This window comes from Rattus norvegicus, chromosome 19, assembly GCF_036323735.1.
Source record: "Rattus norvegicus strain BN/NHsdMcwi chromosome 19, GRCr8, whole genome shotgun sequence".
NCBI lineage: Eukaryota > Metazoa > Chordata > Mammalia > Rodentia > Muridae > Rattus > Rattus norvegicus.
Genome location: NC_086037.1, coordinates 37,696,424 through 37,710,337, shown reverse-complemented (window position 1 = coordinate 37,710,337; position 13,914 = coordinate 37,696,424). Strand labels below are relative to the sequence as shown.

The following is a 13,914-nucleotide window of genomic DNA, read 5'->3' as shown; positions in this document are numbered from 1 at the left end:
GATGATGATGATGATGATGATGATGATGTCACAGGTATATATAGTGGGAGCCTGGACTCAAACTGTGACTTCCAGGTCCTTCCCCTTTCATCTCTATAAGTTGGCCTCATACATGGACTATCTTCCCAGCCTTGAAAGCAGCCTTTTGTCCTTGTAGTTCCAACAAGTTTACAACATCATTGGTTCAACTCCACCACAATTATTGAGTCAACCACTGTACCCTGGGATTGCAATATGCAAATTGACACCCCCCCACACCACCACCAGATGCAAGTTTTCTGCTCTGCCCTTCCCAAACTTCACCTGGAGAGCCAGGGAGGGTTTTCCCTGAAGGAAATAACCTGGTTTCCTACCTAAGAGGGGTGTGTGTCGGGTGTAGCTGCCCTGTGGGGGAAGAGGCTGAAGCCACTGGTAACGTGCAGTTTCCTACCTCTTGGTCGTTCCTGTCTTCTCTCTCATATACTCTCCAGCAATGTGTGAGCCTGGGACGATCTCGGGTCTGTAAGTGTAACTTCTCGAATGCCAATCATGAGGCCTGGGCTTCCCATTCTTTGTCTGATAGAAACGGCAAGTTCTTCATAGTCCATTGACACATTCCCTTCATTTCAGATGTTTTCTGGTTAGTTGCGGTTTCTAGAATTATCTTTTCCTTTCTCTTTAAGCACCCTGCTCTGTTACCACATTTAAATTGCCATAAGTAATCATGGATCTAAAAACCTTACTTTCTAAACTAAAAAACAAAACAAAACAAAAAAAAGTAAACGGAGGCAGCAGTGGTGAGACCTGGGGCTTCCTTCTGAAGGTGCACTGACTGTCTGGGAGGAGGGCAGGCCTCTCTCTGACTGCCCCACTGATCCAGACACCCAGCTTCCCTGAGTGTGGAACAGGCAGGGTGGTGTTTCTAGGCTGTGTGTGCCAGATCTAGAGACAGGGAAGTGAGGGGGTGCGCCCTGGCAGAGAGAGTGGAGACAAACCTGGCAAGTGGCATAAAAGACACCCCACAGAGTTCACTCCAGAACAGAGGGTGGAGGACCGGAAGCTGCTCCCACTAATAGAGGAACAAACAATGCTTTAGGAGAAAAGTTTGCTCAGAAGCATGGGAGTCCCTGGTGTCACCGTTGGCCTGATGCGTTTGTTAGACAGGACTGGGGACAGGTAAATGTAGAAGTCAGGGAAGCTCCTAGGCTGTCTTAGGATCCAGTCTGAGGCTTTCCCTTGCTTGTTCTAGAAGGTTCCTTCAGGCACACTCTGGCTTATGTGTAGGAATAGTATTGGAAGTGGGACTGGCTGGTTTGTCCAAGGCTAGACTTTGTGACCTTCCCCTCACGGGCTAACTCTGTACCTACATACCTCCCTTCAGGCCTTCCGGAAGGACTCATCACAACTGTCCTGTTCCCCTGCAGGTATACCAGGACAACGTGTACTCTCCGGACTGCAGATTCCACTCCTTTAAGAAAGTGCTTTACCAGATGGGGCCTGAGTACTCGAGTAATGTGGAGCTTGCCTCCTTCCACTCCACCTCCAAGGGCTACATGGGCGAGTATGTGGGCTGCTATTCTTTTCTGCTGCTCTACCTGTGGTCCGCCCACATGGTTAGAAAGCAGCTTTCCTCGCTTGCTGCTGGTGTAGGAATCAGGAGGAGACAGGCTGCATCTCTCAGACAAATCTAGTGGTATAATCTGTGCGCAGAGGTTCAAGGGAAATGCTCAAAAGAAACCAGACTGTGGATAAGTGATGGGAATGAAAACAGCTTCCCAGAGCAGCTCTAAGCCTGGAACCTTCTGCTCTAACACTGCCTGAAGTCTGTGGGTCCATGCAAAGAGAAGTTGGATAAGTACTGAGCTCTGTGTGCAGGGCTGGGGCAATTATAGACCAGAGGGCTAGTTTGGGGCCCATATTTGTTACTAGTATTTACTAAGCACTTACCCTGAGTTTGCAGCACTGAGGACCTTGCCATCACAAAGACAGTATGTTACCAGGGTGTGAAGAACTAGGTAAACAGGAAAGCCATGTGGCGGGTGGAGAACTGAGGTCAGACAAGAGGTAGGAGTTGGAAGAAGGAAGACATCTGGGAGAACATTCTAGGCAGAAGGAACAGCATATGAAATCTAAAGAAATGTTTTGGTTAGGTCAAGGGGGCTGCCTCCTTACGTTGTTCTTGGCTTAATTCAGTGTAAATTAAGTGTATGAGTTAGGTTTCAGGGAAAGCAGCTATAACAAAATGGCCTGAAAGTACAAAGGCTCAAAAAGAGTGACAGTGTATCTTTTTCTTTGACATAATGGTTCTAAGGCACAGGAAGGCACAGCTGGGCTCCTTGAGATCCTTCAAGGACTGGCTTGTGAGTCAGCGTCCTCAGCATACAGGACCCACTGGTCTCTAGGATAGGGACTCTCTACTTTCCAGGAAGCAGGAAGGGAAAAAGAGAGTGCTTGCTCTTCCTGCAGGAGAGTGACTTTGTAGCATTACCTGTTCACCCAACACTGGCGAGAACTCTGCTACAGCTTTGGGCTGGGAGACGAGGGTGTGGTGTTAGAGATCTGGTGTCCAAACTGCACTTGTGAGGTCTTCCTATAACTGACATGCGTGTTCCTTCTCCTCAACTCCCCAGATGCGGCTACAGAGGAGGCTACATGGAGGTGATCAATTTGCACCCCGAGATCAAAGGCCAGCTGGTTAAGCTCCTCTCGGTCCGCCTCTGTCCGCCAGTGTCTGGACAGGCCGCGATGGACATTGTTGTGAATCCACCGGTGCCAGGAGAGGAGTCCTTTGAGCAATTCACCAGGGTAAGTCCGTCTGGCCTGTGTACTGCCTGCTGTTGTCAGGGCCATGGTAAAGGAACAGCCACCACTCCATGTGGCCAGCTCCCGGTGGTGTGTCTGGGTGTGTCCATCCATGGCCGTCTTTCCAGGGGCACTGTGAACAGGTAATGCTACAAAGTCACTCTCCTGAGCCACTGTCATGAGTAAAGTCTAGAGAAGCAACCGAGAGGCGGCAGTTTGGAGGTGGGAAGACTTCCTGTGGGAGCGAGTGGACTCTTCTTTCTCACTGCGAGCTTCCTACGTGGCAGGAACCCAGGAGGAGAGCCCCGTCTTGTGGGGATCCTAACCTGAAAAGGAGGGGAAGTAACTAGGTGTCACAGCATCAATGTAAAAAAAATCACAACAAAACCATTTTAGATTGTAGAATCTAAATGTCAGTTCCCAGATTGTATGAGCTCCCCCCTCTCCCCCCTCCCTTGTGGGGGTGGGGGGCATAGGGAGAGGTTGGCTTATTTGTTTGTTTGTTTTTGTTTTTAGACACAGGGTTTCATAGCCAAACTGTTTAATTCAAGCCAACCTCCTGCTTCAGCCTCCTAAAGGCTAGGATTACAGGCGTACCTAACCGCACTTCCCCTCCTCTCTTACCCCTCCTTCTCCTTTTTTTGTAGTAAAATTCAAACGACTAAACTTACACTTATCCTGCCGTGGGAGGCAGAGGGTGGAGAACCTGTGAGTCTGCGGTCAGCCTGGTTTATATAGTTAAGTTCCATGACAGCCAGGGCTATTCAGAAAGACCCTGTCTAGACTGACAGACAGGCAGGCAGGCAGACAGATAGACAGACCTGTTTCTTTAAGGAAAGCCATTCAGATTGTTATACGACCCTCTCCCATCTCATCCATCTCAAGAACTTTTATCCCTGGTTGACCCTTGAGACCTACCTAGTAAATGCATAGTTCTCCACCCTCCCCTTTCCCCAGTAGAATGCAGCCAGCATTCTACTCTGTCCCCATGGATTCCCCTAAGACATATATGTGTAGGTGGAATTATACAATGTGTGTTCTTCTGTGACTGGCTTATTCCACTTGGCGCAGTGTGCTCTGGGTTATCCCTGTGGAGGCCTGCCCGCTTTGGGATTGAAGGCTGGGCTGTATATCATTGCATGGCTGTACCACATTTTGTCTGTCTTCTCGTCCTCGGCCCTTACCTTGTCCCTCTGAACAACAGCACTTGCAGAAATCCCGATTGGTTCTGCTCTAGCTCTGGATGCTTGTCCAGCTCTGGGACCGTTGCTGACTCCGCCCTGCCCAACCGAGTCTGTGTCCATGTACACCACCCTGACTGAGAATACAAAGGGATAATCCCCAGATGACGTGATGGGGCTGGTCTCCAGGGGACTCGTGACTCTCACAGAAGTGTTTCTAGGGTTTTCCACCCAGGGCCAGGGCCATTCGGACTGATAGATTAAAAAGAAATCCATGCAGAAAGACCTGTCCGTGTGTCCACGCCTACTTCCTTCCCCTGCCTGTTTGCAGTTTGTTACATGCAGCTCAGCTGTCAACTGTTCACAAAGAGCAGCATTCGTAGCCTCGTCTAGAATCACCGATACCTGTGCTTTCTGTTATCCTCAGGAAAAAGAATCCGTCCTTGGTAATCTGGCCAAAAAAGCAAAGCTGACAGAAGATCTGTTTAACCAAGTCCCGGGGATCCAGTGCAACCCCTTGCAAGGAGCCATGTATGCATTCCCTCGGATTCTCATCCCTGCCAAGGCCGTGGAGGCAGCTCAGGTCAGAGCGGAGGGCTGGCTGTCTTCCTGAATTCACTTGAGCTCTCTCCCACGTGGTTGGCCTTTTGCTTTGGCGAGCCACGGTGCTGAGTGTAGGAGTTCTGAACTCCATGGGCCTCCTGGACAGATGCAGTTCATTAAGTGAACAGCTTCTTAGAGCCCCAGCTGCAGAGAGTGTGGTAGCAGCAGAGAGAGCAAGGGGCTGATCCCAAGTGAGAGCCCCGGGTGGACCTCCACGTGCTACTCTTGGGGTGGAGGCATAGCTCAGCTGCTTACGCTTGCCGCTCACAGAAGGTCTGAGTCTGGTCTTCAGCATCTATCTACCTGCTCACTCACAGCCATCACAACTCCGGTTCTAGGGGAACCAAGCCCTTACCCTATTTCCAAAGACACCAGGCATGCATATGACAGGACAGAGGCCCATGAGCAGGCGAAACACTCATACACATAAAATACATATAAAAACCATTAAAACAGCAACACATACTGACTCTGAAGGGCAGGACCCAAGTGGGGTGTGATACTTGGAGAAGCCATGACAGTCCTCACCTCCCCGCCACTGCCTTCTGCAGCAGTGATTCCTGAACCTGGATATTCACAGTGGATGCCTTGGGGTTGGTTTACTGAGTCTTTGGGGAACCGAGAGCCTGCGCCTCCAAGTCCTCATATGCTATTGCAGACCTTCCTCTGAAGCTCAAGGGAAAGTGATGTGTCTGACAGTAGCATTTCATCCTACCCTGCAGTACCTGAAGACCTTGTTAGACATAGGGATCCAGGCCCACCCTAGATGCCCAGAATCAGACTCCCCGTGCCAGAGCTGAGATCCCTCAGAGACTTTTTTTATAACCCACTCCATTCGATGCTGTTTTCATTGCTGTGACCAGACACCTGACAAGGTACAATGTAAGGGGAAAGCAATTTCCTTTGGCTCCCTGGTTTATGGGTGGGAAGGCATGAGTCACTTGAGGCTGAGGCAGGGGAAGCCAGTGCAGGTTGTCCTTCTCCTTATATCCTAGCAGAGGGGCTCGTTCTCCATATTTTCTTCTGGAAAGGCCTTCAGCCACATGTTGAGAAGTGTGCCTCCCTAATACCCAAGGCTTTTCAATCCAATCGGGTCAGCTTTCTTAGCCATCATTAGCTGTGGCTCCAAGGCTTGTCCCCTGAAAGCCACTACTGGATTTAGATCCAGGGCCCTGTTTTCAGATCCTTTCCTGACTTGGCTCCTAGGCATCCACATCAGTGCCTGTTGAACAGTTACTGGGATGGGGATGGGGAACCCTTGAATGAAGATCAGGAGCGTCCAACCGTAGCCTCAAATGTCCGGGTCCCAGAACCAGCTTCCTGGGAGTCCTGCCCGAAAAGAGGCACCAGTGCTCAGCATTTTGGTTCTGTCTGGCTTTGATCTCTCCACCCCAAGTGGAGTCTTTCTTTATATTTATAGCCCAGGCAAGACCCCACTGGGTAGCTCAGACTGGCCCTGAATTCAAGGCACTCTTTTTGTTTAAGCTTCTCAAGTGCTGTGATTATAGGTGTGAACCAAAACCAGCTCGTTTTTGGTTTGGTTTTTTTTAATGAGTGCCAGTCTCGAGACAGCCAGGCACGAGTCTCAAGTTCTGTTCTCTTCCCATAGTCCCATAAAATGGCTCCAGATATGTTTTACTGCATGAAACTCCTGGAAGAAACTGGCATCTGTGTCGTGCCTGGCAGTGGCTTTGGACAGCGAGAAGGCACCTACCACTTCAGGTATGATGTTCTCTCTGGGGGTGGGTGGTGTTGGTCCCTTGGGTTCTTGCTTTAGAGACTGCAGGGTCTGAGCCTCTCCTCCTTGAGTGTCTCCCATCATGGCAAGCTCAGACCCTCTGTCAGAAAATAAGGAGAACGGGGGTGCTTCACAGCCTCTCTAAGTATTCCGCGACTGCCCCGTCTCTCTGCTGCTTCCTGTCCTTCTCACATTCTGTGCTTCTAAATGCACAGGACAAAGCCAGTGCCTTAGGTAGATTTCTGTCCGGGGTGGCACCACCTATGGTGGCCCAGGTCCTCCCACGTCAGTCACTAATCAAGAAAAGGCCCCTACAAACTTGTTCATAGGGGAATCAGTTGGTTGGAGTTCTTTTCTTGAGTGAAATTCTTCCCACTTGTGTCAAGTTGACAGAAAAACCAACCAGGTCAGCCTGGCACAGAACAGGTGCTCTGTGGCTCCTTGGCCATGCTATGGGCCCCAAAGCCTCTTACGGTACTACACTGAGACAGAATTAGGCCCACAAACTGGGAGGCCGTTTGTTCACAGCCATGCCTTGTCCAGCTTCATACAGATGGACACACGGATTCCCAGAGTTGTTAGGCCATCTCTGTTCAGAACATGGTTATTTCTTCACAGCCCCTGTGTCTCTTGTAGCAGATGCTAATAATAGAATTGTCATGAGCAGCTGACAGCTAGAGCCAAGTCTTCGCACACTCGAAGCTATGGGTTGTGTCCTGAGATGGACTCACTGCCTACCGGCCCTTTCGCCTTTGGCTGTGTTGTCTGCTGTGTCTCATGCTCCACCTACAATGGAGAGCTGGGGTGGCAGTGTGGCCCCGTAGCAGGTCACAGGACGAGGGTGAGGTCCTGATATTCCATGCCCAGCACGTCACCAAGAGTATGGTTGTGTTGGGAAGACTGTTGTCAGGGCTGGAGGGAGAGGTTACTTTTTTTGTGGGAACTGGAAATGTCTTTGAAGTGAACCTGTGATTTGAGATTGACTTACTGTTAGAAACTGAATACTGGGACATACACATATGTGCCTGCGTGCGTACACACACACACACACACACACACACACACACAGAGGTTCAGTTTTTGAAAGGAAGTTAAGAGTCATGTTCTAGGTTTATCCTATAGTTTGACCACTTGCCTGGCATGCATGAAGCCCTAAATTCAATCCCTAGCACCACAAAACAGTAAGAAAAAAAAAAGTCCTATTTCTAGAAAGGTCTCTAGTCAAAATGTGCTGCTGGAGCCATATGTGGTGGGGCGTGCCTGTTCTGCGAGCACATTAAGAAGCTGAGGCAGAAGGATTACTGTGACCTCAAGGCCAGCTGGAGCAACAGGCTGAGTTCCAGATCGGCTAGTGCCATATGAAACCCCGTTTTATAAAACAAGAGGAGAAAAGGGGCAGAGGCAGGCAGATCTTTGTGAATTCAAAGTCAGTCTGGTCTACATAGCAAGTTCTAGGACAGCTGTCTTAAAAATAAATATATAATCACCACAACAAAACCATGGTGCGGCCTTCTGTGGTAATGAAAAGTACATTTGGTGACTCAAACCCTGGTTAATTGCTTTAGTAGACAGGTCTGACTGTAGTAGAGATATGCCTGTGTATAAACTACTATTGTGCTATGTGTCAGTATTTCCAGCCTGCTGGAGGCTGAGGCAGGAGGATTGCTCAGGCTTGGGGCTTCCCGAGGGTAAGGAGACTGCAGTTTCACAAGTGTTAGGCACCCTCCAGGGCCTTGAGCTATCAAAGCAGCTGAGGTAGGGTCACTGTTTTCCACACAGAGCTCTCCCTCCCCAACTTGGCTCCACCCAGCAAGGGATATTGTGAACCTGTGAAGAGCCAGGCTGATGTCATTCTCTTTCCTGACAGAATGACAATTCTCCCTCCAGTGGAGAAACTGAAGACAGTACTCCACAAGGTGAAAGATTTTCACCTGAAGTTCCTGGAGAAGTACTCATGAGGATGCCTCTGCACCAGAGAGAGACCCCAATACCACCCAGGCCTTCCTCATGGACTCTGCCTCAGACCTCATGCAGGTCACCAACCCTGTTCATCATCATTTTCCAAGGAGACTTCTTTCTTTGTGCCTTGATGTTCGAGAGTTCTTCTGAGCAAACAGTGATTTTGCAATGTCTCCCGGGCCCTGTTTTTTTTTTTTTTTTTTTAAATGCCACCAAAGTAGTCAACCTGCTTGGCAGATGTAATTGAGATTCTCTGACTTGCTGTTCTGTTTGGAAAGTACTTTTGGGTTTTAAGCAGCCAGGCTACATTGAAATGAGATATTTCAGATCTGGAGAAACAAGCAGGTGTTGGGAAATACGTGACTTAACATGATAAGGGCTGGGTTCCAGAAACCAACAGTGAGATCTGTGAAATAAAACCCTTACCAGTGTGGCAGCGCAGCGTTTTGGACAGTAAACCTGCAAGTCTAGTGAGGACTCAGAGAAAGCTGTAGCACAGCACAGACAACATGGAAGTCAGTAGTAGGACAGGGCTCATCAGAGACCAGGTTAGATTACACTGGCTTACCCTACAGCAGTTTTCTCCAGGTTTGGCTGAGCCTTTATGCACACCATTGCCCTCTGCTGGTGGCAGCCGAGATAAGCAAGGACTGAAAATGGATCCTTTCACAAGGCCCTGAAGGTTTTTTAACTGTTTCAAACTGACTCTGGTTCGTCCGTAACTAACGGATCATGGTGCCTGGTTACACTGGCTGCCAAGAAGGAGCACATGCAATCTGATTCCGTGTTCTCGTCACATCAGTTTCCTGCCTCCCTCCCTGATCAGAGGACAGCAGCTTATATCATCGGCCATCCCTGTGGGTCACAAGGTAGCAGCCACCAATCAAGTGTATTCCTTGAATTAGCACACCTGGGTGGGCCGTGTGCACACCCAGGACATTGGTGCTACAGGGAAAGCCAGGCCAGGTTTTCCTCTCCATCTCTTAACCGTCCCTGTCCTTCAGTGAGAGTGCGGGACTCCAGCTCAGGAGTCTGGGTACCCAGGGGAGCTTAAGGAGCCAGAGAGAGAAGGAAGTAGCACAAGAATGGAAACAGCCTCCTGCCCTAGAATCCCACACTGCAGGGGGCGCAACTGAGAAAAAGAACTTCAAGTTGTTAACACTCACGGGCAAGCGAGAGGCACCTTACTGTGGAGGAAACAGCCACATCCACAACAGGATGCAATGCTCTATAACTTTTCCTTTAAAGCCGAAAAGCTAGCATGTATGCTTGCTGGGCATTTGATCCAGATGTGCTCCGGAGTTCTGAGATTCTTCCATGAAAGGTTAACTAGAGGCTAGTATATTTTTTATATTTTTGTAACAATTGGCTTTTTTCATGGGGGGTGGGGGGGTGGAGGTGGAAGAGTTTAGTATTTATAGGCCTAACGAGTCCAATAATTTTTATAAGTGTCTTCAGACTATGGACAATCCTCCAAATTTTGCAAATGTTTACATGTTTTTTTTTAAGATGATAAATACGCTTGATTTGCTTTTTAAATAAAAGTTTTAGCTGTTCTAAGAGATTAACTTCAAGTAGGAATGAATGCTGGTTATGGTAGTTGGGATTTTCTACAGGTTCTGTTCCCATGCCTTTTCTACGCCGGCCTCACTCAAGAGCCCTCATGTGGGTGTGGCTGTGAAGCCTGAACAGGCTGGACCTGGACAGCCCCACCTCAGAGACATTGTTTCCACTTGGATGTGAGCAGGCACAGGCCTGCCTGCCCTTTGCTACTCATCATTATCAGTTCTTCCAGCCTCCTTGGCGTGGGTCCTGGTCATAGCCCTGCTGGGAGGCTCTGAACAATAAAACATGATCAGCTTGGTCAATAAAATCTAAAAGTTGCGTGGGGCTGAGTATGGTGGCACACTTTAATCCCAGCACCGGGGAGGCAGAGGCAGCCTGGTGTCTGTGAGTTTGAGTCCTGTCTGATTTACATAGTAAGACCCTGTCACAACAAAATTGAAAACAACTACAGAAGCAATAAATAGTTGAGTGGATGTCACTAATTAAATGTGTGTGTGTGCATATATGTGCGTATATTTTAATATCTCATATATTTAATAGTTTATATTTGCATAAATGTTTTACAGGAACATATATAAATACATGTGTTCCTGAACAGTAAATGTGCCTAAATATCACAAACTCCAACCAACGGCTTCTTCTTAGGGTTTGACCCCAAAGAAAGGGAGTTGCTGAGTTGGAGAAGCTCCGTGGGTCTTTTGTTTCTGTTTTTCTTTGACACGGTATCTTACTATCTGGCTGCCTGGTGTAACAGAACATACGTACCCCAGGCTGACTTTAAACTCACTGTGTAGGCTAAGGATGAGCTTGGACTCCTGAGGCTCCTGTCTTTACATTCTACACCAGGATTACGAGCGTGTGCTGCCATTCCCCACTCTAACGGATGTTAAAACTAATGTGGACTTCTGCTCTCTCCTGGCAGTGAAAAAGAAGAGACCGAGTCTTCATGAGGCTGGTGGGGCGGGGATAGATAGGTCCTGGAGTAGCCATGGGTCAAGTTGTGTCAATAAAGGCACTGTATTGGTTTTACCCAGGTTTCCCATTCCACATTCTTTTTGAAATATGCTTTCAAATTTAAAATTCTTTAAAACTATGCTTCCTTTATCTTTATTAAAATCTAGGAAGTATACAAAGGAGTCATTGAGAACCCACTCTACACAGTTTAAACAAACTGACTATCCTGTGTGAGTTGTGGGGAACTGGCTCCTTTCTAGTGTTTTCTCTGGCAGAGGCTACCTTGCCCCACTGCACATATAAAATGCCATGTCCCACGTGTCCTTTCCCGAGTCAGCATTTATGGCTTGTGAGGATAGGGTGCTTTGCGGGGGAAGAAGGGGCTGTGTCCAGAAGTGAGGATGGGTGTTAGGAAAACACTGAATCAGAAGATACTCCCCATAGAAGAGGGGTTGGGACCATGATATGCCAACAAACCTTGGGGATGGAGGAATGTGTGTGTGTGTGTGTGTGCGCGCGCGCGCGCGTGCGTGCGTGCACACATGAGTATGGGAGCTCACGGAGGCCAGAGACATCACATCCCCTGGAGCTGGACTTGAACAGGGAGCTGCTTGTTGGAGCGAGAGCTAGTTGGTAGCTAAGTGGACAGAGAAATGTTCTCTTCTCTCACAGGGACCCACATAGGAACACACACCAGCTGTCTAGGGGGTAAATTATACTTCATCGTACAGTTGAGTGTATTAAATACACAAGAGAAACTGCACATACTATTCTAAATGCGAGGAGGGGGATAATATCAAGACAGTCTGTGTAGTCCTGGCTGGCTTTGAACTCAGATCTGCCTGCTCCCCGGTCCCTCCTCTCTTCCCTGACATGCACTCCCCACCACGACATGCGTCATTAGCCGAGGCTGGGACAGAGGCAGCAAGCCTTTAAATCCCACCAGATCCAGACTCTCAAGACAGGCAGATTATATACCAGAATATCCCATGAATGATCCCACTGGATCCTGCTCCCCTCTGAAACCGCAGGAACCAGGCCTCTGCTGTCCTCCCATTCCTCTTGGAGTTATTCTCCAGACCCACTAAATTCTGCCTATAGTAAGGACTCAAAGGCTTTTGTAGCCCAAAGCTTCAAACTTTTCCAGTTCCTCTAACAAACCACTTCCAAAGAGGTTAAGAACTACATGGTTGGGTTTATCATGGCAACAGCCCTACTTCATGACTATTTTTGTTGTAGTATTTTCCTACTTGCCATCATAAAGCACCTTGAAAAAGGCATCTTAAGGAAGGAAGAGTTTATTGGGCTCACAGTTTGAGGGTACACGCGGTCCAAGGTAGCAGGGAGTCGGGGCGGCAAGATCTTGAGGAACTGTTCACCCTGATGAGTGCTCACTTTCTCTTTTTATTCATCACGGGACCGCAGCCCACAGAATGGGATTTCTCATAGAAGGGTGTGTCTTCCTCTCTCAAATGACCTAACAAAGATCAAACACATGCATGACCGAATGCTTATTGCCATAGTGATTCCAAACCCTACCAACCGCCAATCAGGATTAACCACGGCACTGAACATGAGGAGTGTGAACTTGTCCTGTTCTTCGCCTCTTCCCCTCTGGTACTGGGGTTTCGAGGGTGTGCACCATACCCAGCTCCAGACCTTTGGATTTCCAATGATTCAAGATTATGTCTTCAGATGGGTTCCATGCTTTAGTCACTGGGCTTATGTCTTAGAATGTATATGGATTAGTACTAACAAAATATTAATCACTGGTGCATGATATACTTGTGTTTTAGAATGTCCTTGTCAGTTAACAGAAAGTAACCCTGGGGGCTGACCAGGTGGCTTCGTCAGTGAAGCTCATGGTCATGAAGTCTGAAAGTGTGGGTTTGCTTCCTGGAACCTCTATGATAGGAAGAGAGCTGACTGCTACAGGTTGTCATCTGATTCCTGGTTCCACGTGCCTACCCTGGAGCAAGCGTAGGGCCATGTGGTGGTGCACACCTTTAATCCCAGCACTCAGGAGACAGAGGCAGGCAAATCTCTGAATTTGAAGCCAGCCTGGTCTACATAGTGAGTTCCAGGCCAGTGAATGCTATGTAGTGAAACTCTGTCTCAAGAATTCACAGCTGAGGAATGCCGAATGGCTGAGAAACACCTAAAGAAATGTTCAACATCTTTAGTCATAAGGGAAATGCAAATCAAAACAACCCTGAGATTTCACCTCACACCAGTGAGAATGGCTAAGATCAAAAACTCAGGTGACAGCAGATGCTGGCGAGGATGTGGAGAAAGAGGAACACTCCTCCATTGTTGGTGGGATTGCAGACTGGTACAACCATTCTGGAAATCAGTCTGGAGGTTCCTCAGAAAATTGGACATTGAACTACCTGAGGACCCAGCTATACCTCTCTTGGGCATATACCCAAAAGATGCCTCAACATATAACAAAGACACGTGCTCCACTATGTTCATCGCAGCCTTATTTATAATAGCCAGAAGCTGGAAAGAACCCAGATGCCCTTCAACAGAGGAATGGATACAGAAAATGTGGTACATGTACACAATGGAATATTACTCAGCTATCAAAAACAATGACTTTATGAAATTCATAGGCAAATGGTTGGAACTGGAAAATATCCTGAGTGAGGTAACCCAATCACAGAAAAACACACATGGTATGCACTCATTGATAAGTGGCTATTAGCCCAAATGCTTGAATTACCCTAGATGCCTAGAACAAATGAAACTCAAGACGGATGATCAAAATGTGAATGCTTCACTCCTTCTTTAAAAGGGGAATAAGAATACCCTTGGCAGGGAATAGAGAGGCAAAGATTAAAACAGACACAGAAGGAACACCCATTCAGAGCCTGCCCCACATGTGGCCCATACATATACAGCCATCCAATTAGACAAGATGGATGAAGCAAAGAAGTGCAGGCCGACAGGAGATGGATGTAGATCGCTCCTGAGAGACACAGCCAGAATACAGCAAATACAGAGGCGAATGCCAGCAGCAAACCACTGAACTGAGAACAGGACCCCCGTTGAAGGAATCAGAGAAAGAACTGGAAGAGCTTGAAGGGGCTCGAGACCCCATATGTACAACAATGCCAAGCAACCAGAGCT

At 48.2% G+C, this 13,914-nt stretch overlaps 1 protein-coding gene across 4 annotated transcripts in view; it reads left to right on the top strand.

Annotated features, from left to right (window-relative positions):
* Positions 1-10,315, top strand: part of Gpt2 (glutamic--pyruvic transaminase 2) — a 34,529-nt gene extending 24,214 nt beyond the window's left edge. For 3 of the 4 annotated variants that reach the window (XM_008772406.4, XM_063278018.1, XM_008772405.4), the window contains exons 8-12: positions 1,404-1,540; positions 2,610-2,784; positions 4,390-4,545; positions 6,175-6,287; positions 8,171-10,310. In XM_008772406.4, coding sequence (XP_008770628.1) covers positions 1,404-1,540; positions 2,610-2,784; positions 4,390-4,545; positions 6,175-6,287; positions 8,171-8,261 — 672 coding nt within the window. In that variant the 3' untranslated portion in view covers positions 8,262-10,310. Of the gene's footprint in view, positions 1-1,403; positions 1,541-2,609; positions 2,785-4,389; positions 4,546-6,174; positions 6,288-8,170 lie in introns of all 4 variants that reach the window. The other variant, NM_001012057.2, reaches the window with a different exon arrangement.
* The last annotated feature ends 3,599 nt before the right edge of the window (positions 10,316-13,914 follow it).